General features: G+C 36.7%; 2 protein-coding genes across 3 annotated transcripts; both read left to right on the top strand.

The window, feature by feature from the left end:
- Positions 1-4,626: 4,626 nt before the first annotated feature.
- ftr83 (finTRIM family, member 83) lies at positions 4,627-10,508 on the top strand. 2 transcript variants are annotated; one of them, XM_052555530.1, is made up of 8 exons: positions 4,627-5,300; positions 5,673-5,768; positions 6,050-6,283; positions 6,537-6,696; positions 6,867-6,923; positions 7,674-7,739; positions 8,710-8,792; positions 9,565-9,714. In XM_052555530.1, the coding sequence occupies exons 1-7, from the start codon at positions 4,722-4,724 to the stop codon at positions 8,766-8,768; spliced, it is 1,251 nt and encodes a 416-aa protein (XP_052411490.1). In that variant the 5' UTR covers positions 4,627-4,721; the 3' UTR covers positions 8,769-8,792; positions 9,565-9,714. The 2 variants fall into 2 exon arrangements, with proteins under 2 accessions (XP_052411490.1, XP_052411489.1); XM_052555529.1 differs by lacking the exon at positions 8,710-8,792 and having other exon boundaries at positions 4,631-5,300; positions 9,565-10,508.
- A 497-nt stretch (positions 10,509-11,005) lies between these two features.
- On the top strand, positions 11,006-21,551 carry ruvbl2 (RuvB-like AAA ATPase 2). Its single transcript, XM_052557697.1, has 15 exons — positions 11,006-11,112; positions 11,765-11,819; positions 11,985-12,040; positions 12,154-12,295; positions 12,463-12,592; positions 16,068-16,134; positions 16,735-16,841; positions 17,260-17,353; positions 17,461-17,584; positions 18,711-18,805; positions 19,158-19,276; positions 20,144-20,263; positions 20,351-20,480; positions 20,572-20,686; positions 21,278-21,551. Exons 1-15 carry the CDS (start codon positions 11,101-11,103, stop codon positions 21,301-21,303), a joined length of 1,392 nt encoding a protein of 463 aa, XP_052413657.1. The 5' UTR covers positions 11,006-11,100; the 3' UTR covers positions 21,304-21,551.
- The last annotated feature ends 4,629 nt before the right edge of the window (positions 21,552-26,180 follow it).

Raw genomic sequence — 26,180 nt, 5'->3', positions numbered from 1 at the left:
TATCTCCCTTATCACGTCTGGGTGCATTCCTGCCAACATTTTTACTCACGCTGTTGAAACTAACAAGCTGACATCCATCTTAAGTAAGAATAATCTTGAGTGTTAGTTTGAGATGGGAATACAATAAATGTCCATTTGATTACTTGATTTTGGATACTATCCAATTAAGTACAATTTCCAAACAAAAACAACACATAAAATGGAAGTTAGAGTAAAATAATTGTTAAAAAACAATCGGCTTTGGTCAAATAAAAGGGATGACTCAGATTTGTTGAGGAATATGGGGGTGGATTTGCAGTCCCAGTATATGTTCTAATTAGCTTTTCACCACACTGAATGTGAGCCACTGCAAACTCACTTCCACTTCCTGTTTTGCAACAGAGATTCCTGGAGCTTTGTGGACTGTGCCGTACAGAGGATGTATGCTCCAGAGAGATGAGAGAGGCTAATCTAAAACAAACACTTATTTCCATCGTCTTTGAGTAACAGGAATAAACGCCTTTTCTTAGGAAAATGGGTCTGGCATTGTTGGAAGATGCAGCAGCTGCTGTTTCATTTAAAGTTGCTGCTGTAAATATTAAAATGTGCTCAATTTTGTGAGCTTTTTTTCTGCTGTAAACTATCAAAAACATTTGAAATGGTAGTTGGCTTTCACTGCCAGAATGGCTAGATGTGAATCTGTAACTCAGTGAGAATGTGTGTTTATAGCTGTACACTGTTATTTTTGGTCCCAACATTTTTTCATTGCAATTCTGTCTCAAAGTTTCATATAATATACAAATTTAGTTTGTTTTAATCTACTGATACAACCGTCCCTGTACGGGAAAGTAACATGTTCTACAGGCACTTATTTTGTTATTCAAATTTCTTGTTTAGAGTTATTTTTAGTATATCCACCATCACCCTCAACTTCACCCAGTGTTGTGTTCAGGTTTTATTTAAAAAATAACATACAACAACATAGGCTAGCAATTAAAATAATATAACAGAAAGTGTGTTTGTGCATGTTTTTTCACTTTTTCAGTGTCATAAGAAAACACAGAAAATAAAACATTTTGTGAAATTCTTTTGTAGATAATTTGTTGTAAATTAGATGGTATGAGTTCAGTGGTTTAACCAGTCTTAACCTGATCAATTGCAAAGCAAATTATTGTAATATATTTTTGTTTTTCTTTTTAAAATTGTATTTGTCTCTTTATGTCTGTATAGAGAGACTCACTTCAGTTGAATTTGGTCATGTATGATAGCAATGTCTGTGGTCAAACCGACAATTTAACAGCTCTCTTCATGCTCCAATCATCTCACTCTCACCTACAGTACTTAGACGCACAATTCAGATATTTGGAGGATAAAAGGCTCCTACTATAAAACATACTTTCTTATAACTCAAAAGTCTTTCAAGGAGGAAAACATACAAAGTACACTCATCCTCCCTCCAAATAAATTGCACTCCAGTTTTGATGGCGTGTGCCAAAGGTCAATAGTCTCTAAGCACTCATCCATCATGGTAGCTCCTACGCAGAGGAGCACTATACCCAAGCATGGAGCCCCTAGCACCATTCAGAAACACTCTAACAATGAGATCATGGCTTGCCACCAGGCATAGTAGTCATAAGACAAGCCTTTTTATTAAAGATAAAAGAAATGCATGTGCAAATGATGCAGCGACGTTCATCGTGCCAGGACCACTGCCCACATATCGCCAAGGACATGAAAGGTTCAGTAGACTTGTTGCTTTAAATGAATGGTTGTTGTCATGGTGTAAAGAACAGAAACTGTTATTTGGAATCTTTTCTGGGAGCGTCCTAGGCTGTTTCGCGCTGATGGCCTGCACCCCAGCAGAGTCGGAGTGGAGCTTCTCTCTGACAACATCTCCAGGACACTTCGCTCGATATGACTAGTAAGCCAATTCTCAAATAACTATTATGATGAATTTTGTTCTACACGCTCAAATGATAGAAGTACTTGTGCTGTACAATCTATTAAGACTGTGTCTGTTCCCCGAATAGTGAGGTCAAAATATAAATTTAATGTAGGATCTAGAGAAAATCTTAATGTGATTAAACCAGAAAAATGTAAAGTAAACGAACAAAAACAATCTTAAAGTTTGGGCTCAGAAATATTAGATCACTCACACCCAAAGCAGTTATTGTAAATGAAATGATCACAGATAATAGTTTTGATATACTCTGCTTGACTGAAACCTGGCTAAAACAAAATTATTATATTGGTCTAAATGAGTCTACTCTTAATTTAATTAAATCACATGGAATCGATCTTACTGATATACATATCGTACCTCAAAGTGATGATGTTACAGACCATTTCCTTGTATCGTGCATGCTGTGTATCACTGATATTAAATATATGGCTCAGCATTACCATCTGGGCAGAACTATTGTTCCAGCCACCAAAGACAGATTCGCAAAAAACCTGCCTGATTTATCTCAACTGCCATTTGTACCCAAAAATACACATGAACTGGACAAAATGAAAAAGACTAAATAAACTTTTCACTGTATCTAAACCAACAACATATTTATTAGATCCTGTACCTACTAAATTACTGAAAGAGTTGTTACCTTTAGCCGAAGAATTGCTTCTCAATATTATTAACTTGTCGTTATCTTTAGTTCACGTCCCAAAACAATTTAACCTGGTGGTTATTAAGCCTCTTATTAAGAAACCAAAACTAGATCCTAGTGAACTGGCAAATTATAGGCCTATTTCAAATCTTCAATTTATGTCTAAAATTTTTGAAAAAGTTGTGTCTGCTCAATTGAGTTCCTTCCTGCAAAAAATGATCTGTATGAAGAATTTAATAGGCCCCAGGTTTCAGGCCCCACCATAGCACAGAAACTGCATTTGTTAAAATTACAAATGACCTGCTTCTTGCATCAGATCAAGGCTGCATCTCATTGCTAGTTTTACTTGATCTTAGTGCTGCGTTCGACACCATAGATCATGAAATACTCATAGATAGGTTACAAAACTATACAGGTATTCAAGGGCAGACTATAAGATGGTTTAGATCCTACCTGTCTGAGTGCTGCCATTTTGTTTATTTAAATGGGGAGTCATCTAATTTATCACCGGTAAAATATGGAGTGCCACAAGGATCCGTCCTAGGTCCCCTTCTATTTTCAATATACATGTTGCCCCTTGGTAATATTATTAGAAAATAGTTTCCACTGTTATGCTGATGATACATCTCAACGAGACCAGATCATACCTCTAAATTATCTAAGCTAACAGAGTGTGTTAAAAATGTAAAAGATTGTATGACCAATAATTTTCTCCTATTAAATTCGGATAAGACAGAGATATTAATTATTGAACCAAAAAACAGTTCACAGAATCTTGTAGATTACAATTTACAACTAGATGGATGTACTGTTACTTCTTCTACAGTCAAAAATCTGGGTGTTATATCAGACAGCAACTTGTCTTTTGAAAACCATATTTCTCATGTTACATAAACTGCATTCTTCCATCTTAGAAACATTGCCAAGCTACGAAACATGTTATCTGTTACTGATGCAGAAAAGCTAGTTCATGCATTCATGACCTCTAGATTTGACTATTGTAATGCACTTCTAGGTGGTTGTCCTGCATCTTCTATTAACAAGCTACAGGTAGTCCAAACTTCAGCGGTTACCCTTGAGGAGTCCTTACCAGGTCAAGAAAATATGACCAAATTACCCCAATTTTACAGTCTCTGCATTGGCTACCTATTAAGTTCTGTATCAGTTACAAATTATCATTGCTTACCTATAAGGCCCTAAATGGTTTAGCTCCTGCGTACCTAACTAGCTTTATACCACGTAACAATCCATCACGCTCCCTAAGGTTTCAAAACGCTGAGCTTTTGGTAGTTCCTAAGATAGCAAAGTCCACTAAAGGAGGAAGAGCTTTTTCACATTTGGCTCCCAAATTCTGGAATAGCCTTCTTGAAAATGTTCAGGGTTCAGACACACTCTTTCTGTTTAAATCTAGATTAAAAACGCATCTCTGTTTGGAACAGCACCTATGCTAATTATGTCTCTATTTGTTTCTCTGTTTTCCCACGGAATGTAACTATCATTTACACAAGCTCCAGTCTGGATCCAGAACACCTGAGAAGAGATGATGCTGACCCCTCAGAGGACCTCAGATGATGCTAACCCTGAATCAAACAGAACTAACAAATATTGCTAGAAGTGTGATTGCATCATATAATAATTGCTCTTAATAATGTTCATAATCTGGTTAACTACGTCTTGTATGGATTTTTCTGAAAAATCATGTCATATGCACACAAACTGACAGTCACCATTTAAAAGCTACTACTAAATATTGTAGAAATGTAATTTTCTGTAAAGTTGCTTTGTAATGATTTGTATCCTAAAAAGGGCTATACAGATAAACTTGAATTGAATTGAAGAGTGCTTTTTCTAGAGTCCCGCAACTCTCAAAACAACTTTATGCCCTACATATTACTCATGCTTCTCTTCTTCCCTGTTATCATTTCCATTGACATCTGATGATACATGTTTCATTTTTTTCGCTGTCCTCACCTGTGCCTCAGCCACTCCCCTTTCATTTACTGGTTTCTGCATAACCAGTTTAGCCTCCCTCCCTGTTTACTCTATATAACATTCTGTGGTGGCACTTTAGACTCACTTTTCCTGTCTCGCACACGAAGGCGCGTTTCCTTTTGTCAGATCTTTTGGGATCTAACCATGTCGCTTGACCAGGACCTCTGTTACCTCTGCAAGGAAGATCTCAGGGACCCTGTTTCCATCCCATGCGGTCACATTTTCTGCTCTGTCTGTATCAAGACCTACTGGGATCATGCAGACAACACTGGACAGTACCTGTGTCCCCAGTGCAGGGTCGCCTACAATAAGAGGCCCAATCCACGCCGCCTTCAGTCCTCACGCCATTCATCTTCATCCCTCAGAAACTCTGACTCTCTCCCACCGGACCCTCCGGCCCCTGACTACAACTATGCGGGACCCCAGGACGTGGGATGTGACATCTGCATCGGGAAGAAGCTCAAAGCTGTCAAGTCTTGTCTGATGTGTCTTGCTTCCTACTGCGAGAAGCACTTGAAGCCCCATTACGAATCATCCACCTTCAAACGACACAAGTTGGTCGATGAGATCGGACACCTTGATCGTCAGATCTGCCCACAGCACCAGAAAGGTCTGGAGCTTTATTGCCGGACGGACCAGATGTGTATCTGCGTGTTGTGTACGGTGAAAGAGCACAAGGGCCACGACATGGTGTCCGCTGAACAGGAAAGGGCGGAAATGCAGGTAAGACTACAAAAAGTGCAGTTGTGATCATATTTTTACCAATGGAAATATTACACTGGTGAATCTGTTATGGCAACAGATTAAATGGTGATAATGACCAGCATAAAAAAACAACCTTTCACCTCCTCTATGCAATAGTGCACCTATTCATGCAAAAAATGACATTCTCTGTATGCTGAATATGCTAGATTGAGTATAAAAGTAGCCAACCCCTCTAAAACAAACATGGCCAGTGAGTGCTCTCCACCCAAAAGGAAATGAGAAATCTAAGCTATAGTATTTGTCATCATGTATAAGTGGTTGCGGTGTGGAAGGATGCTGTACTTATAACATTTCCTTTGTCATGAATTTGTTCTTTTTTATTGTTCAAAGCAACGGTTGGGCGCCACCCAAGCTGAGATCCAGGAAAAGATTCATGATAGAGTGAAGCAAATGGAAGAATTAAAACAAGCTGTGGATGCACTCAAGGTATGTCTGGATGGTAAATATGTAATGTAATAATAAAACAATACATTAACAATAAAAGAAAATAGTAAATTAAATGAGAAAATAATACAAGATCAACATTAATTCTCCGGTAGGCAAGAATATGTTGCATTGACATATGCTCTGGTCTGACCAATTCTTACTTGGAACGAAGCGGGAATGTTTTCTGAATCGATGTGTGTATAAAATATAAGTTCTGCATTTCCAAGAAAGAAAATGAAGCAGAGTTAAAAATAGAATAATGATTACAATTGCTCTTTCAGAGTTCAGCACAACGGGCTTTGCAGGAGAGTGAAAAGCTGTTTGGTGACATGCTTCATTCCATTGAAAGAATGCAACAGGAAATGACCAAACTCATCTCGACCAATAAGAAGGCTGCACTTAACACTGCTGAAGGCCACATGGAGCGTCTGGGCCAAGAAATTACTGACCTGAAGAGAAGAGACAATGAGCTGACACAACTCTCTCGCACTGAGGACCACATTCATTTCATCCAGGTGACTGAGAAACAGTCTGCTGCACAAAATACACACCCACTCTGCACCAGCAGTGTTGAAATAAACATGTGGGTAGATTTTAGTGGCCCTCAACACAGGATGTATTGTTGATTTTTCTACTATTTCACAGGTGATGAAAAAACATGCAAAATATTTTTTTACTACTAGAGCCATTAGCATGTGAAAAAATAAGCATGCAGAGCAATCTATCATTAAAACAATTAGACTAAGATTGTTCTGTATTTTATCGCAGAGTTACCATATGCTGATTGCCCAGACTGATGCCGAGGAGCTGCCCTCTGTTACTGTGAACCCTTACTTCTCCTTTGGCGCTGTTACCAAAACCGTCTCTGAGATGAAACAACATCTAAATGAGTTCAGCAATGAAGAGCTGGTCAAGGTGGCAAAGACAGGTATGGTCCAGTATGACAGATACACTCTTGTATTTATTAGCCTCATACCCATTTTGAAATGCCATTTTTGTTCCGTTAGAATGTGGAAATATATCACACTCTCTTGTGTTTATCGTGGTTCTTCTTAACCAGTAAACTGACTTCCTTCATAACTCTCAATTCTCTTCCAGTGAACAAAATGCCATTCTGCCAGCTAGAGGACCGTAAGAAGAAAAGGTCTGCGAAGTGTAAGTTAATGAAAATAGGAACCTCTAGCTGCCCTGCTGTTTGCTTTGTTCAAAATAGCTGGAATTTTGGAATGGTATTTGTCAAAGCAAGCTCCAAGGAATTGTTGGCCTGTTGCTAAGCAACGATCTTAAGAATGACCTCACATTAAAATACATATTTATGAGCTGATCTCTTCTATGAACAGCACACACATTGGGGATGTTTTATTTTGGCCTTCAGTTAAACATACACCACCAATCAGAAGTTATGCTACCTTTCAGAATTCTGAATTATTATTTAAAATAATGTTGTTCTATAAATTTCATCCTGTGATGACAAATGTGATTTTTCAGCAGCCATTACTTAAGTCTTCAGTACATGATCCTTTAGAAATTATCCTAACATGCTGATTTACTGCTAAAGAAACATTTACTTTTAATCTTGAAAACAGTTGTGCTGCTGAATATTTTTGTGGTAACTGTGAGGTATATTTTTATATGTATTCTTAAATGAGTAGAAAGCCTTTGCTGTCATTTTTGTTACAGCATCCTTGCTTAATAGAAGTATCATTTCTAAAAATAAAAAATAAAACTTTTGAACAGTGGTGTATATATTCTCACCTCTAATGTGAAAGTACCTAAAGTACTATCCAGAAAGTACCTAATGGTCCTTCCTTTTTTTTGTCAGAAACATAATCTGTTTGTTATGAAAGATCAGATTAAAGTTTAACATCATTGCATGCTTAAAACCTCTCTTTATTGTGTTTCTAGCTGATGAAATTGACATGTACAAGAGTCCCAGCAACACTCCCCGGACAAGGGACGAGTTCCTCCAGTGTAAGTTTGTTTTCATACAAGAATTTCCTTTTTGCCCAAGACCAGAGGGCGTTGTTGTAGAGAAAACATGCACAGGACATAGAGTTCAAGGTCAGCAGAATTCTCACCTCTGCTGATGATTCATTCAAATAGTATATCAATTTTTATTTGTTTTGGAAGCTTGCAGAAAGTCCTCAGAAAGCATGCTGACATTCATCCTGTAAAACTTTAGTGAAAGTAGTCTAACATCAATCCTTACATACTGAGTTTGTGTCCAAGCATATTGTAAGAATGATCGTAGACTGCTTAGTGAGTGGGTGTATGGGAAAATCATGATAACTGCCATCCAAAAACATTTCGTCTTCTCTTCTGAGAGCAGTGTAATCTTCTAGAGGACAAAAACACTCTACATATGCTACTGTTCAACATTTTGGTGTCAAAGAGATATTATTATTATTATTATTATTATTTAGAAATAAATGTTTTTATTCAAGAGATCAAAAGTAACAGTAAAGGAAATGTATTTTCCATTTTTAAAAAAATGCTGTTTTTTTTTTACATTCTCTTAATCCAGAAAAAAATGGATCATGGTTTCCACAAAGTTATCAACCTAATAATAACAATAATACAACTTTCTAATTATAATAAATATTTCTTGAGCACCAAATCAGCATATTAGTATGATCTACGAAGGATCATGTGACACTGAAGAATGGAGTAATAGCTGCAAATAATTCAGCTTTGTCATCAGGAATAAGTTAAATTATAAAATATATATTTTTTAAAGTGGAAAATGTTCATTTGTAATAATATATCACAGTATTGCTGTTTTTACAGCTTAAGTGACTTCATTCAAAAACATCTTGCGTACCTGAAACTTCTGAATGGTAGTGTGAGTCAACTAATAATTATGTTAAGATAGGTTGTTTGATAGAATATAGAATAATATAGAGAGTGTCTTAAATGTGTATCGACACTCTCGGCCCTCTAGATGAGAGACGTTCACGCACCTCTGGCAGAAAGCACCTCCAAAAGTCCAACCAGCTCTGAGAGCCAATGTGCAGACTCAAGCAGGTGATTTATCCACATGCATGCTGCACCTTACATCAGGAATTCTGACCTAGGATCAGATTTATACAGTGGTCGAGTGAGCTCAACTCGCTGCAAATAGAAAAAACACCTGCAAGTTAAGAAAACAGCTTCATCAATTTGACAACACTGTCACCTTGATGAAGATGCTTTATTGATTTGATGGTGCTTTTTCTATTTAAAGTGTTTTGTAAAGTTGCAGCGCATTGAGCTCTCTTGGCCACTGTAGATTTGCTCCAGTCTGTTCATATTTGGAGACCATAGCAAAACTGTACCCAGATCAGGAATCCTATAGGAAATCCTAAAATAAATATGCAATAATGTCCGTCTTTTCATATGCATTATTTTTGTTTCTTTTAATAAAACTTAAACACTACAATTGTGGCATGGTTGATCTGTAGACATTGCTTAACATGATTGATGTGACCTTTAATTATTAATTTTATATTTTTTCAATTAATAATATACATATAAAAAGTGTGGTTTTATGTGTCTTAACTTGACCCATGCAAATTGGCATTTTAATGCATACAAAATCAATTGTGGGACTTACTTTATGAGGCCTCAAAGAAAAAAAAAGAAGCTTTTAAAGCACCAAAAGCAGGATATATGTACATGGATCAAGATACTTGCATGCAAAGTGGGCAGAGATTCATTGTCTTCATACCTTCACCTCCCTGTTTGTCTTCACACATTCAAGTACAAGCTTTAATTCACCAATCCTAATCAGCTCTTGTCTATCTTGTTTATTTTCAAGATGCCTGCCAGCTAACTCTGGACCCCAACACAGCATATAAACAGCTCTACCTCTCCAGAAACAATAGGAAAGCAACACTAAAGAAAGACCCTCAGTCTTACAATGACAGCAACCAGAGATTTGACTGCCTGCCCCAGGTCTTGTGCAAAGAGCCGCTTTCAGGAGGTGCCTACTACTGGGAGGTGGAGTGGAGCGGAGAGGGAGCCTCCATTGGTGTGGCTTTTAAAGGCATCAAGAGAACAGGTTACGGAGACTCAGCTCGTATTGGCTACAACCGCAAGTCCTGGAGTCTCTTCTGCTCTGACTCCAGCTACTCAGCTCGACACAACAAAGACCAGGTTGAGATTAACGCACCCTACTCTTCCCGTATCGGGGTGTTTCTGGACTGCGCAGGAGGCACTCTTTCGTTCTACACCGTGTCTGAGTCTATGTCACTTATTCATCAGTTTAAAGCCTCTTTCAGTGAGCCAGTATATCCTGGCTTCTGGGTGTGGTATGAGTCTGCTATTACTATTTGTCAGTTATAAATGGGGGATATGTGGGCATTTCTACCAGCTTTTTAAAAATGAGTTTAAAATATATTTTTGTTTTTTGTTTTTAATTGAAAGCCTGTACAATGTGAAGCTGATTACAGTTACAGTTTTGTTTAAACTGAAGGTTTTAATCTATAATATAAAGTAATATTTTAGTGTTTATATAATTTTTTTTCTTTTACAAATTTGCAAAAAATAAAAAAGTTGCAAATAATTATAAGAAATATTTAAATAAGTTTTTAATATTGTGAAGCTGATTTCTAATAACTTTAATGTCATGTTGTGTCCATCTGTGTGATTATCCTTTTAATTAATATGAAGTTTAATCAGGTAAGAATCTTTTTACAGTCTTGATTTATGTGGGTAATTTTATCTGCATTAATAATGACATAATAAAAGTCTCTTTCAAAATTTTTGTTTAATCATTTATTTGACATATTGGACCATTTCGAATTTATGACACACAGAAGATGCCTTCATACAGTAGAGTACAGTTTAAGGTTATGTAAAGATTTTATCCTAATGACAATTTAAGACATATTACAAGAGTGACCTCTGCTGGTTGCAATCAGATCTGACCTATCACACACACACACACACACACACACACACACACACACACACACACACACACACACACACACACACACACACACACACACACACACATATATATATATATATATATATATATATATATATATATATATATATATATATATATATATATATATATATATAATCGATCAAATATTACGTTTATTAATCATATACCAATACACCATATCTGTCCTAAATAGTATTGAAAATTACTAATATCACATAGAATTTAGGATGGATAGTATGCATATTGGGAGGCAGGCTTAATTTCTTTCACTCCTTTCTGAGCGATTACGTAAACAGCTAGAGTGTCAATACTTGATACAGATCGCCGGATCGAGGTCACGTGTTCCACACGGACGGATTTCCACTGCGCACCCATACAACCGCCTCACAAGAGAACATGGCGGCGCAGGTAAGTATTATATTCAGAGTTTATTTTAGTATTGTCGACACATATACCATTCTTGCAGGTTGTATACAAAAAAAATATATATTTTTGCCACTATTGTGTGCTGCTTGTAGAGCTTTGAAATATTTTGTGAGTAATAGTAAATACGTCGTTGGGCTTTCCGCTTATAGCACATGTGCTTCAATTTATCACAACAGTAATTTAGTTTTATTTCAGATTTTGATGTCCATTCATTAAAATATCTATTATCCAGCTATTCAGAAATTGAGAATTTTCCTAGTAACGTAAATGGCTCTTTAACTAGCCTGAAACCATAGCTTGTGTTTGTTTTATCAATGCGTGTAACTGTTTTTATTGGATATGTGAAACTCCCCCATGTAAACTGCATTATTAGCGCATTTCCCACAAATTGTCATTATGGTAGTAAAGTTACGCTGTCGTATTTTACTCTACACATTTCTGAGCCATTGCAAAAAGTTCAACTAACTGCGTTGCGCTTTTGTGTCTCTATGGCAACGCACACAATAAACGGCTGTTTACTGATCAAATGACATAAAGATGACATTAAAACACAGCTTAATATTTAATTTTCACAATCACATTGTACATAATTGTGCACTTGCATTATATGTACCTTTTTAATTTGTTATGAAAGGTGGCAACCACCAAGGTTCCGGAGGTGCGAGACATCACTCGAATTGAGAGGATTGGTGAGAAGCGAAATAACCCATAATAACTATAAAAAAGCAAGAATTAATAAAGTTTTGTTACCAGAATAGCTTTTTGATCAAGCCAGTTCTGTTTATTCACAGAATGGCTGTGCAAGAACAAGTAAAAATGCTGATAAGTAACATAAATCTGGATTTCTCTCATAGGTGCACACTCTCACATTCGTGGCCTTGGGTTGAATGATGCCTTGGAGCCACGGCAGGTAATGTTCAATGTTTATGATTGATTTACCAGTGACAACACACTTGTCTTTGGCTCAAATAATGTTCACTGCATGTTTAGAACAAAACGAATGATGAACCTCTGTCTCGCCAGGTGTCTCAGGGGATGGTGGGTCAGCTGGCGCCTCGAAGGGCAGCTGGCCTGATCCTTGAAATGATTAAAGATGGTCAGATTGCTGGTCGTGCAGTCCTCATCGCCGGCCAACCTGGGACGGGCAAGACTGCTATTGCTATGGGTGAGTTTTTGCATATATTTTTAATGATTAATCACATTTGAAATTAGTTAATTTACAAGGTTTATTAAATGCACTTGAGGCACAGAAATGGAATGTGTCAAAAATATATATGTATCAAAATTGCAAAGCTGTTGTAAAATAACCAGTGTGTTGTGTTTATTGTACAGGTATTGCCCAGTCTCTTGGCCCTGACACACCTTTCACTGCTCTGGCTGGGAGTGAGATTTTCTCTCTGGAGATGAGCAAGACCGAAGCTCTGAGCCAGGCCTTCCGCAAAGCCATAGGAGTCAGGATAAAGTGAGTGAGGCCGACTGAAGTTTGAAGCTGCTTAAAGTCTTCATTAAGAAAAAGAACAACCTTCAAACATGTAATGTGCATGTTGTCACTTTGGCATTATGACCAGGGGGGTATTCCAGAAAGCAGGTTATCTGACATACCAGGGTATGTTTAAAAGTAAGTAAGCAGATAAACTCAAATTTCGGTTCCAAAAACGGAGGTAACTTTCAGGGTATGTTAGTAGTCATAGCAACTCACTCTCTGAACTTAACCTGCTCCAGAGCAAGTTATGTTTTCCGGGGTTTGTTCACTTCAGCTAGCCTTCAGTTGGCGTGACGGATTATATTACATGCAGGAACGTTATATAATATTACAATATAGCCTATTTTATATATATATATATATATATAATATATATATATATATATATATATATATATATATATATATATATATATATATATATATATATATATATATATAATGTATGTACGTATGTATATATGTATATATATATGTATGTATGTATGTATATATGTGTGTGTGTGTGTGTATATATGTGTGTGTATGTGTATATGTATGTGTGTGTGTGTGTTAATGAGAAAGCGCTAATATAAGTAATAAATAAGGTAATATATATTATTCTAATATGATTTCCTTTTATTGGCATATATAAATTATGTATTAAGAGGTATGTATAAATTATAAAACACTATGACAAGGTAATGTTTAACTTATATATTTTATTGATTACATGTTATATCTCACACATGGAGTGGCATTTTCTATAATGTCTAAATTCTAAATAAATAGAAAAAACATCTGATATGACTTAATGTATAAACAAACAATATAATTAACATTCTCAAGCATGGCCGCGGGAAGTGGGGGTGCTGGGGGTGCTGCAGCACCCCCTAGTGACGAGAGGGAGATAAAAAAAATGTAGGCCTATTAAAATATTTTGCACAATTTATAAATTCCTTATGAATATTTTAGAAAATGATTTTGACACACGCAGTCTATTACGTATATTTTGGATTTTAATTTCATATTTTGAGGCCTAATCAACACAGGTTCGGAAGTTAAGTTGTCAACGTCAGGCAGGCAGGTTTGGTCGCCGAGTAACGAGGTTTCCCGCTCGTTCCATGCAGAATACATTCATTTTTATATAATACAGCGCACCTCGACATTTGGACACCTGTAAACAGGGCACCCTGCCTGCATGTAGCTCAGGTAAGAGCATTGTGCTGCCGCGCTTGTAACATTTATTTTTTTGACAACAAGTGTGGGATCAGCTTTGACTAGCCAAGCAATTGTAAGTAGTATACTATAGTATTTTTGGAAGGTGGTGGGGATGGAGATGGAGAGTATTATTTCGTTCGTGTGTTCTTTGCGTAATGGTTGTGGAGAACTGTTAAATAACGTTTAAATAGTCGGAAATTATTTCCTTGTGGTTAGTGTAAAAATGTTGGAGATGGAGACAGAAAGCTTTATACTGTGCGTGTGTTCTTTGCGTAATGGATGTGGAGAACTGTTCAATAAACAAATTGCTTAAATAGTCAGAGATTATTTCCTTGTGGTGTGCGTAAAAAGATTTTGGAGTTAATAGAGTTGCGTGTGACATAAACGTGCAGTGACTCAATTAAGCCAGCTGCCCAAATCGATTGCATTGTTTTAGCGTTATTGTGAAGTTTGATTAATATTATATTTTGTTGTAATATTATTTGTTGTATCTAAATAAGTTGCATGTATGTATAGGCTATCTGAAATTGTAATGAAAGTAATTATTTCGTTTTCTTTCGATTATTAAACTATTATTTCTGATTCTGCTTCTGCTTCAGATTAATAAGGCATTGCGCATATCTGAGAACTGATGTCTGTGTGTTTCAGACCCTGTGCACTGAAGTGTATATGACAATAAAGTAGTAAATCTCAAGGTATTTATTTTTAAAATGTATTTTAAATAGGCCTATAGGCTCATAGGTTTTTTGTCAAAAAAAAAAAAAAAAAAAAAATTCACAGCACCCCCTCTTCAAAATTACTTCCCGCGGCCCTGTTCTCAAGGATTAAAGATTAAATGGAAAAAAAAAATAATAATTGCACAGCCATCAGTTAGGTGGCGATATGCACTAAGCATGTAAACAACTAATGAACAAAAGAAGAAAGAAAGAAACAGCTTGGCGCGCTTTTTATTAGCGTTCGTTTCTATAGTGACTCGTCGATTCATGCTTCTGTTGAGATTGTCGAGTCTTAACCAGGAACATACTCTGAGTTGAATGAACTTACTCCTGGACGCGATTTTGGATAAAAGTGCTTGAAATTGCGATTGCATTGGCTTTCTTATTATTTGTTTTATTACTGAATAACTAAGAATGTGACTAGATCCGATGTGTCTTGCGAAATCCGACTGGTCTCTCGAGAATCCTTGCAAAACTATTTGCAGTGTTTACACAAGGGCTGCAAGATTAAAGATGGCGATCTCTATTCAAATACCCACATGATTTTATTCCTGAATGGCAACGATTCAGCTATGTGTATTATGACTGTTTCACATCTCGAGTGTCAGTGAAGAGTGAGAAGCACGTTTTGTTACTGCCCATGTAAATGAATGAGCAGCAACACAGTCTTTTCAACCACACATCATTATTTCTGTGTTACATACATTTAGATAACAGAAGTACTGTCTCGGATAAAAGTTTACAGTATGGGTATAAACATTTATTCTCTCTACAGTAGCGATCAAAACGAAAGTAGCGCAACATCCTCTTCCGCCACGAGGTGGCGACAATTGTCCGTTTTGAAAAAGTATTTGTCATTGAATCGTTCATTCAAAAGATTATAATGGAGAAACAGGTCTTTATGAATTGAGCCACTGACGACGACTCAATTTAATTCTTTTTTTTTTATTTTGTTCATAATAAGAGTGAGAGTGCATATAAAATATATATATATATATATATATATATATATATATATATATATATATATATATATATATATATATATATATATATATATATATATATAATATGAAGCATTCAAAGCATTTTTTCTTATTTTATAATTTATATACTGTCTCTGGAGAATCCGCATGCTAGTGTTCGTGTGTTTTGGTCAAGGAGATTTTCAAACTGATTTCTGCCGCAGGCTTTAACGTTTGTTACAAGAAACATTTATTTGGCTATGTATATTTTGCATTGCTGTATGCAATATACAAACCGGCGGTTTTTAATAACACAATAACATATGATTTAAAGTGAAAAATGCAAGTGTGTGTGTGTGTGTGTGTAAACGTAATTTAACACAGTGTAAAGTGCTGGAAATGCTTGAAAATTCACCTTGAAAGTGGTGAAAAACAGTTCTTGAATTTGAGTTTGGAAAAGGTGTAAGTATCTTGTATTACATATTAAAGAAGGGGATCGTAAGCTGTCTTCAAATGGATATTAAATAGTTTACTGATTATGGATGACATGTTGTGTGTTTGTTTGTTTGGCAGAGAGGAGACCGAGATCATTGAAGGAGAGGTGGTAGAGATTCAGATCGACAGACCTGCTACAGGAACTGTAAGTCTCTGCTCTTCATAGACCAGTTTTACTGAATTATCTTCTCTGTTTTGATAACATTGTTCTTATGGCACCAGACTCATCATCTGTTAATTTTAATTAATATAAATTTCATCATCTTTTTTTAACCTCCAAAAAATAAAGACTAACAAAATGTTGTCTGTAGTGGCAGCTGTAGTTTACAGGTTAATGTTGACTGAGTGAAACCTTTTCTTTAAAGAATACGTGGAAGCATAATTAATATTTTTATTCCATTAAAAACAAGAATTGTCAGTTTTGATTTCATTTTTATTTTAACATTTGATGTACCTTCAGAAGCTGAAGTAATTGAGAATTTCATCACACAAAATACTTTCCTGAACACGCTCTAATTCAATGCTTTTATTTGGCTGGAAGGCGTTATTAAAGATATTTATCATTCTTTAGTGGGAATTTAATTAACTTTCTGTTATGAAAGTGAGAAATACATTTTGATCTGCGTTGATAAGTTGAACGTAGGACTCCGATCCCAAAATAGTGCTCCGTGTGAAGCTAGGAGATGTCCCTAAGTGAACTCAGACTTGAATCATTTTTTTTTTTCCTTTCTGTATTTGTATTAAGGGTGCAAAAGTTGGGAAGCTCACGCTGAAGACAACAGAGATGGAAACCATCTATGATCTGGGGACCAAGATGATTGAGAGCCTCAGTAAAGAGAGAGTACAAGCTGGGTGGGTAGATAATAAAGCTGAAATTTGTGATGCTCTTTTGTGTATAAAATGCATTAATCAGACTGGACTGCCACCCAGCTTCTCCCAATAATTGTGTTAATAGTGTGTTTAACAACTGAACTGAATTACTTGAGCTTGGATGAGATATGAACTCTAGTAATAAGCCCTTGAGTTGTATTATTGTTATTATTAATTTTCAACATATAATGTTGAGAAAAGATTATTCATTAAGAATGATGTATTTGCTTTATGGTAAGTTTGTAGTGTGTATATAATCCATTTACACATTCATACACACAGTGAGATGGCTATATGAGATGAGTGCATATAAGTCATAAAACTGCTTAAGGCAAACCACATTTATGTTTTCCACTGCTTATATCCTTAAAGGATGACACACATTTTTCATATTCTGCAGAGATGTGATCACCATCGATAAAGCCACAGGGAAGATTAGCAAACTGGGACGCTCATTTACTCGAGCAAGAGATTACGACGCCATGGGCGCACAGGTACACATTCTCTCTTCCTCTGTGATATGAATCCATCAGTCAATGACAACTTTTTCCTGAGAGTTTTTTTTTTTTTTTTGATACACAATTTTTGTTGTTTATTTCAGACACAGTTTGTGCAATGTCCGGAGGGAGAACTGCAGAAACGGAAGGAGGTTGTTCACACTGTCTCTCTTCACGAAATTGATGTTATTAACAGCCGCACTCAGGGATTCCTGGCCTTATTTTCAGGTTTGTCATACTTTTTAAAACTGGATAATAACATGCTCAGTGGAGCTAATCAGGGATGGAAATGAACTTTTTTTGTCCACCGGCCACTGTGGCTGTTGGATTTCAAAATCTACCAGGCACTCAATGTTTTTACCAGCTGCTTTCTTGTTTTTAACCGACAATGTGTAACTGCATGTGACAATTAATACTACAAGATCTACAATACTTAAGCAGTTTATTTAATCTAAAGTCTCAATGAAATACTGACATTTTCTCTTTCAGTGATGCTTAAAAATGCTGCCTATCTTATAGATTTTGAAACAGCCGACTCTTGCTGAAGTAGCTCATTATCTCAGCTCCGTAGCCCAACCGGATGATACACTGCACAAACATTTTTGCGATATTCTAAACAGTTTTCGTATGCATTAATAATGTTGTACTTAATTCCAAAGGAAAGGATTCACCAGTATAAGTGTTTGTTTGTTTTGTTTTTTGGGGTTGAGAGAACACGTTGGGAAAAGTCCCCTGTCCAACACTGTATCACTGAAAGAAATCTTGGCTCGCAAACTTTTACGCTGTCGACAAACAAATGCGTGTCGTTCTTAATACATCATTTTTACACGTCTCGTCACGCCAGAGCTGTCAAACATGTGTAGCGATACGATGTTGTTTCTACCAACAAAAATGAACAGCTTAACAACGTACTAACCACAGAGCTAACTTCTGAAAAAGTACTTGAAGACTGGAAATAAAATGCATCCCCCGGACAGCAGTTATTAGAAACACAACCGATAATACTGTTTGTTAGTTTGCTTAGAATGCCGATAAACACAAACTGTCCATATAATCTAAAATGTCGCAGAATGCTGGAGGAGAATGAACTTACTGGGGTCTGACAGAGACGTGACAGTATTTTTTTTGTCCACCGGCCAGGTGAAACAGTATGCTATTTTTATTTACCCACCACGGTGGCCGGTAGGTGAAGCCAGTTTACCCGTCACAACACAAAATCACCCGTATTTGGCTGGTGGCGAGTGCTAATTGCCATCCCTGAAACTAATCCTTGATTGGTCTTTCCGAATGAAAATAAATATCTGTAGATGTTTGTGTGTTTGCTGATGTTGATGTTTGATTGTCTGTGCTGCAGGTGACACCGGAGAGATTAAGTCAGAGGTTCGAGAGCAGATCAATGCTAAGGTGTCTGAATGGAGAGAGGAAGGCAAAGCTGAGATCATTCCTGGGGTAAGCAGGCCAGTCAAATAAGACCCTTGAATTGTTCAATCGAGAGGATACAGGGTTACTTTTTTTTTTGAAAATTATAATAAAATGGTTTACTTACTAAATGTTAATTTAAAAAAGGCTTTTCTGAGGCTGTATGCCACAAGATTTTAAATTGACAAACATGATGTTGTAATCAAGAAACAAACTTTTTATTTGTGTATTCTACCATGAATACCCTGCATTATTAACTTGCCATCTTATATGCGTCATGTTTTTTCAAATAGGTTTGTTGCATTTCACATAGCCTGTGGCATCATACAATGGAGATATTTCATGTCCGCAATGGAAATGTTAAGCTTTTTTGTTCTTGCAGGTTCTCTTCATAGATGAGGTCCATATGTTGGACATAGAATGCTTTTCATTCCTGAATCGAGCTCTTGAGAGTGATCTATCACCTGTACTCATCATGGCCACTAACCGAGGCATCACCCGGTATACACAAACACCACATCAACAACTACCATTGAAGTGCCCCATTACTGGTTATGAAAGGTTCATATTTTGGTTTTGGGACTCTCCAACAAAAGGTTGAGATTCATGCAAGGTCAAAAAAACTATTTGATAGTCTTATTATGAGCATTTATTTTTTACCATATTTTCTCCACAATTCCCAAGCAATTTGCTCATTTTATCATGCCTGTAATCCTGATAAAGCAGCATTTGTGAGCTCGGTGTTACTTTGTGAACAGCCATAACTGGGGAAACAGCTACTTTTACCACTCCAAAAATGGCTCCTAGTGAGCAAATCCATTCAGACCAAAGCCAAAATCGAATGATGTTTTTACGCAGCAAACATGCAGAGCTGCAAATGTGAACTGTTATATATATTTTACGTGGGAAGCCCCACCGTACATAGAATATAAGTCTGTGGGAAACAGTGTCGCTGTAGCAGAAAAAAATAGATTTACCCTCGCAGTGCAGAGCACTGCGTCTTCTCGACACGATGTTGTCCTCAAGAATCCACTACAGTGTTTGAGGGAGGGGTGTAAAGTTTACAAATGTCTGCGCATGCAACAAGTGGGAGGGCAATATGTTAATGTGTCATGTTGACGCCAACATAAAACCAGTTTGAATTCGTTTTAAAAACAACTTGTTTAAATGATTCAGAATCAACTCTTTCTTTTGAGAGACAATAACTTTATACACAGTGCACTTTCAGATTTAAAACGTTTTCATTCACAGTTGTGTTACTCACTGCATGAAAGGTAATTTTCAAAAATCCTTAACAGGGGCACTTTAATGCATCAGCTATTTTTAACTGTGGATCCTTTCTCATCCACTGTTGTTGCATTTTTACAGTATTAGAGGCACTAATTACCAGAGTCCTCATGGTATTCCTATAGACCTGCTTGACCGTCTGCTGATCATTGCAACCTCTCCCTACACTGAGAAAGAGACCAGACAGATCCTGAAGATTCGGTGAGCATTTTCAACGTTAAATAATGTGCAGCATTGTTTTTTTTTTTGTCACTTCTCACCATACATTCATGTGTGTTTGTGTTCCAGCTGTGAGGAGGAAGATGTCGAGCTGAGTGAGGAGGCACACACAGTTTTAACACGTATCGGACTCGAGACTTCACTCCGTTATGCCATTCAGCTCATCAGTACTGCAGGCCTGGTGTGCCGCAAACGCCGGGTAATGCCAACACACACGTATCGTGGCCAGTGCTGTTAGAAATTACAACCAGAAGCTTTTTGGTCTGACTGTGGTTGTACATTTCTCACAGGGCACTGAAGTCCAAGTGGAGGATATTAAGAGGGTCTACTCTCTCTTCCTGGATGAGTCCAGATCCTCACAGTACATGAAAGAGTACCAGGACTCCTTCCTCTTCAATGAAACACGTGAGATTCATCTTTGCTTTTCATGCCCCTGATTCCCTGGGGGTCTTACAGCATACATCATATTTCATGCCCACATGTCATCTTTACAATGCCTTTATTTTTCCAGCAAGCACATGCTTTAATAGTATATTTAAAGATGTACATTATACAAAAAGTACATTAAGTGATTTTTAGTTTTAGTGTTATTGGATTAGACAAGCAGTGTTTGAAGATATATATAGTCCAACAGCACTGGGGCTTTTCATGGCACTTGTCTATGTTTGTGGCAGACATACTGTTTCCTTGTTGCATTCCACAACTGATCCTGCTTTGCCTTTTTGGAACTATTTTTATTTGCAGAGCCACAAAAAAACACATTTTATCTCAAAAATTAGCATTTTATATCTTATTATCTAACTTTTTATTCATATAGTATAGTAGTATAAGAGCATTATTACACTTGCAGTCTTGCCGTGGTACAAAATTGTAGCTTTGCTGCTTCAGCCAAATTACTGCTACGTAAAAATAAACAAGTGTGAGTGAGAGAGAGCTTATTAAAATTAAGTTTTTTAAATGATTTACAACATCTTCCTCTTCTGTTTCTTTCTTCAGAATCCTGTCAGATGGACACCTTATAATAAACGCTGTGAAGAGGTGTCTCCATTCATTACTCCTGTGAAGTCCATTTACTCTTATGACCTCGTCCCTTAGAAGTGTTCAGGCAAATGAGTGTGTTCATGCACTCAAGCTTTTCTGTCAACTTTTCTTTATTTGCTACTTTTATTGGTAGATTTTATGTTTTGCATTGAATAAAAAAATAATTTCTTCTTGTTTTGCTGTATAACATGGCAATGAAAAGATGAAATAAAAATATTTGATAATGAAATTATGCCGATTTTAAAGTCGTCATCATGACCCACAAAACGCTGACCTTGATGATGACTACAACACAGATTCTACAATCGATATATAAAATCTACTTGCTTTAATTGAGTGATTAATCTACAGTAATGACGTTCTTTCTCAGTATTCAGGAATCAAGCCTAATGTTCATGTAAGAAGCAGTGCGATCATATTTTTTTATGTACTATTATAGTATTTAAATAGTATTAAGGCAACCCTTTTAATATACGTTTTTGTTTGTTTTTCATCTAATTATATTTGATCTTGTTTCTTCTTGGTTTCTATTACTGAAAACATTTTTAAATCGTTTTAGCTAACTTGTGTTCTGATGTCTGTTCTCAGGCTGCTGGTCAGTTGTAGTACAACAGTACTTGCCTAGGTGGCAGTATTTAATCAAGATTAAGCAGTTCTTTATTCTGTAACTGGACCTTGAACATGTATATCTATTTTTCCACCTTAACCAGTGCACCAGGAACTTTCCTTTTTTAATTTGAAAGGTTTTAATTTCCTTTTGAAACTTTAAAATTATGTTTGTCAACATTTTGGCAGTGTGCACATTTATAAGGATTGAGGATTGTATGTACTTGACAAAACCAGAGCGAGATTTAGAAACCCAGAGGTTTTGATGTTTGTTCTTCACTGACCAAGTAGAAGACAAGTCAATTCATTCACAGTGTGATGAATATATGGAGAGATGGACAGTGGACCTTTTCTTTGTGGTAATCTTAGCAAAGGGGCCACACACAGTCGTCATCAAGTCTGAGGTTAAAAAGCAACATTTCCGTATCCCGCATGAGTGAACATAGCCTTCCATTTACAGGATGTCTGCCTGTTAAAAAAAGAACCATGACTAACAAAACAGCAGACTATTTTAAAATGAAGAAGAAAACATAAGAGATAATCCTTGGAGTCACATTGAGTAGACGCCGCTGACTGGCTGGCCGTCTCAAAAGAGCTTTGGAAGAATGGAAGAGCTCTGGGCAGTTAGATGAAATCAAAGGTATATAAATTGGAAAGGTCTGAGAGAGTTGTGTGTACGCTCTCCAGCGTCCCAGAGATAAGGCCGTAATTCAAACCCCCCTATTAACATGTCAGGATAAATGGCAGTGAGAAGGGAAAGCATTGGAAAGCTATACTGAATCCAGGCCCAGTTACTTCAGTGCGATCTCTGAAAGTTATGACATGCGCTACCATTAAGGGGACACTTGACTTTTTCTTAAGACTAATGGACTGGAGGAATTTTTCTTGCGTGATTATTTTAGGTCGTAGACTGGCCAGCGAAGAAAAAAAAACTATTTTTTGCTTTCTTAGTTTGACTAATCATGACCCACTTTTTCTTCCTCTTCTTTCTAGACTTTGTACCTAGTGCACTGACAAATCCCTTTAAGGGAGCATCATTGGAATACAAATCACTTTCATTAAAGAGATTAAGGGGAAAAGGAGCCTCGCTGCTCCCTCTTAGCTGCCTTACCTGAGATATTTGTGATGTTTCCTAACTCTCCCTTTTATTTGAGAGTATTAATCTGTCATCTGTATCCCGCAAATCCCTCTCAGTCTCCTGCTGCATATCTCTGGGCAGCACTCCCAACATCCCCTTCTTTGGCATCTCAGAAGTGTCTGCTGGAATCATAATGCTACAGCAGAGATTATGGGAAATTGAAAATGACTTGAGTTTATAAAATAAAATGTTAAAATAAAAACTGTAGTTCTAAATCTGTAGAAATCCCTGTGGAAAAATTGAGTTTTGTGGCTGAATGACACTCCTGGTGCTGTTGACTGTGTGTCATGAGCATATTAAAGCTGACTCTGAGCCTATATCTGATATGTATAATAAATGTCGGTACTATATTAGTTACCAGCCAGTATTACATTTTTAAAAATGTATTTGTTATTATACCATGGGGCTGTTGAATGATTGAATCTGATTGGCTGATTAATGTTCTAAGGTAAACGTATGGTTAAAGTAGTTTCAGGCAGGTTTTGACCGCATTAGATGTCCATATCGTTTCGCCAAACAATTTCAGTTATTTCAAAGTTATTTTATCCAACAGCAAAAGAACAAAAAGCCACAACGACACAGACCAAAGCAGATAAATACTGTACAGTGATAAGATTAAATGATAAAATGACAAATTATACTTTTTTTTTTTTCAACAAAATTACATTTTATTATTTATGGAAAGCACATACTCTATATCAGCACTGTTCTTGAAGAAGATGAACTTACAGTTTCGCTAGAGATGCTTCTAATGAACATTGTTTAGAGACACACAGACTCTTTTAAATTACACAGGTAAATTAATTCACATATAACGTTATGCTTAATCTCACTCTAATTACTTCATTAATTGTTAACTCCATAAGCCTGCTATCAAAGGCTCAGGCATTACAAAATCTAAAATTACATTTTGGAATTAGCAACCGATGCATAAAGAACTGATACTTCCGGTCCTTGATTCTGATTGGTTGACCTCGTTCAAAGCTGTTATCAATAACACTATAAACATATACCTTTGTTTACTTCTGTTTGTTGAAACCACAACTGTTTCTGAGGAACTACATTGTTTAGTGGAAAAATACTGTTTTTATATCATTAAACTTTATTTGCTCTGTTTTATTCTGAGAAACCTTAATACATATATGGAATAACCGTTTTATAAAAGCAATAAGCTCTGTGAAGCTGTGGTTTACAGTGAATTTATAACAGCTAAGGGGGTTTTAGGCACTCCGCGTTGTGCCTAACAACGCCCCTTAACTGTTATAAACTCAATGTAAATCATGGCTTCTTGGGCCTTATTGCTTTATTAAAAGATTGTTTTGAGGACAAAAACTCTTCAAATACAACATCTGAACAATATTTAATATGTGGCAACTGTAAAACTGTCTCCGCTTTATTATGCTACCCAGGAAATGTTTATTTTTATGTGCAATGTTGAAAACAATTGTTCTCCTTTAAAAATATACTTTTTTGTTTATTATTTGCTTAATAGAAAGTTCAAAAGAACAACATTTTGAAGTAGCACTCTTTTAAAACACTGTAAATGTCCTTACTGTCACATTTGATCAGTTTAATACATCTTTGCTTTGTTTTTGTTTTTAGTCTTGCTCAGGACTTTTGAATGGTAGTGTAATACTGTCAAGTGATTGGTCATCACCATATTGCATCAGACAGAATTGTAATACCAATGCATCCCTATTATTTACACTTATTATCATATTTACTTGACTGAACAGATTGCTGTCTGATTGGTGACATTCCATTTAGATTTGCAACAAAAATGTCTCTGCATAATGAATATAAATCCAGTCACATTTTCTCTGCAAACACGAGTGCTCCCTACATAATGCAGCTAGTACTGAGCAACAAAATGTTCTGTAGAATGCTTTTGTCACCTCATATGGAATGAATAGCTTTGTCTCCTTCCATTCATCTTCCATTCAAACTTCTGTCAGTGTCTGATCGGTGAAAATGCATGAAATGACCAAGTGTAAATACCCAGTCCTCTGGGATACGTGTTGTGTTGCTGGATTTGAGGACAGTGAGGTATGAAGCAATCTGTTCTTCACCATGGTCCATCTGTGTGTTATGTGGGATACCAGTGAGTGCTCTCGCTCAGGGATTGAACATTCAGACCACGGCAGATTGCACCAGTCTGTGCGGGTCATCCTGACATAATCGCTAATAAACCACAACATGCACTCTTCATTGACAGCATGACCCTGTATTTTGTGTAAGGGTCTTTAATGCAGGTATTTTGCTGTATTTCAGATTAGTATAAGAGGGAGGATCTCCCTGAGGAGGGTGTGCTGCAGATTCTGTCGTGTATTAAGCGGCTGTCATCATCTGCTTTCCCTAGAAACAAGCGTCTTCATAAAGCTCTGAGAACTATAGCGTCCGTCTTCACTGAGGACGCTGTTCAATCTCCGTTTGCTGTTCTTCACCTTCTCTCTCTCAATAGTGGTGCTTGCAAGAGTGCACCAACTGGGTTAGGGATGTGAACGAACCTATGTGCCCAAATTTTGGATTTCAACATGCAATTCATACTTAATAGTTTGTGCTACAGGCATGCGATTGCCTCAAATTATGTGGCTTAATATGCAGAGGTGTTCAAAGAGATCTGGCTCATTTGGTGCTCCGTATAAAACCTGCATTAAAACACAAATATGCTAAAAAATGCTCTGAATGCTGTAGAAACTGGATATGTCCTGGCAACCTCCCAGATGGACAGGCAAAAAATGTCACTATCTTCTTTTTTGATTCTTAGAATTGTATTATTTTGTACACTTGTTATTATTTGTGGCAAGTATCCAAGATCATTTTCCTTCTTATTGCATCTGTCATGTTTTCTTTCTCTCCTCCCTTCTTTCTAATAATTGCAGTCTTTAGTAAAGGACCTGCCTTCTTCAATTTGTGCTGTTTTCTCCATCTGGCTCCACAGTCTTGCTCTACTCTCTCCTTATGCTGGCTATGTTTGGATGCTGTCATCTCCAAAAGGTACTTTTACACATGTGCTGTTCAAACAAATACACACTCTCCTGTGCAGTCAAACATTCACACACATGGACACCAAGCACTGGCAGATTCACAAACATCCAGGTGTGTGCCTGTGAT

Source organism: Carassius gibelio, chromosome B5 (genome assembly GCF_023724105.1).
Source record: "Carassius gibelio isolate Cgi1373 ecotype wild population from Czech Republic chromosome B5, carGib1.2-hapl.c, whole genome shotgun sequence".
NCBI classification, from domain to species: domain Eukaryota; kingdom Metazoa; phylum Chordata; class Actinopteri; order Cypriniformes; family Cyprinidae; genus Carassius; species Carassius gibelio.
The sequence above is the reverse complement of the archived record's forward strand: the minus strand, read 5'-3'. Positions and strand labels throughout refer to the sequence as shown.

Excerpts from the sequence above, each read along its gene's own strand:
- ruvbl2 (XM_052557697.1), top strand. Across the intron at positions 12,593-16,067 it reads GCCATAGGAGTCAGGATAAA|AGAGGAGACCGAGATCATTG; the intron begins GTGAGTGAGGCC and ends TTTGTTTGGCAG. Across the intron at positions 19,277-20,143 it reads ACTAACCGAGGCATCACCCG|TATTAGAGGCACTAATTACC; the intron begins GTATACACAAAC and ends GCATTTTTACAG.
- ftr83 (XM_052555529.1), top strand. The coding sequence starts at position 4,722 with ATGTCGCTTGACCAGGACCTCTGTTACCTCTGCAAGGAAGATCTCAGG. Across the intron at positions 5,301-5,672 it reads AGGAAAGGGCGGAAATGCAG|CAACGGTTGGGCGCCACCCA; the intron begins GTAAGACTACAA and ends TATTGTTCAAAG. Across the intron at positions 6,284-6,536 it reads ACCACATTCATTTCATCCAG|AGTTACCATATGCTGATTGC; the intron begins GTGACTGAGAAA and ends ATTTTATCGCAG.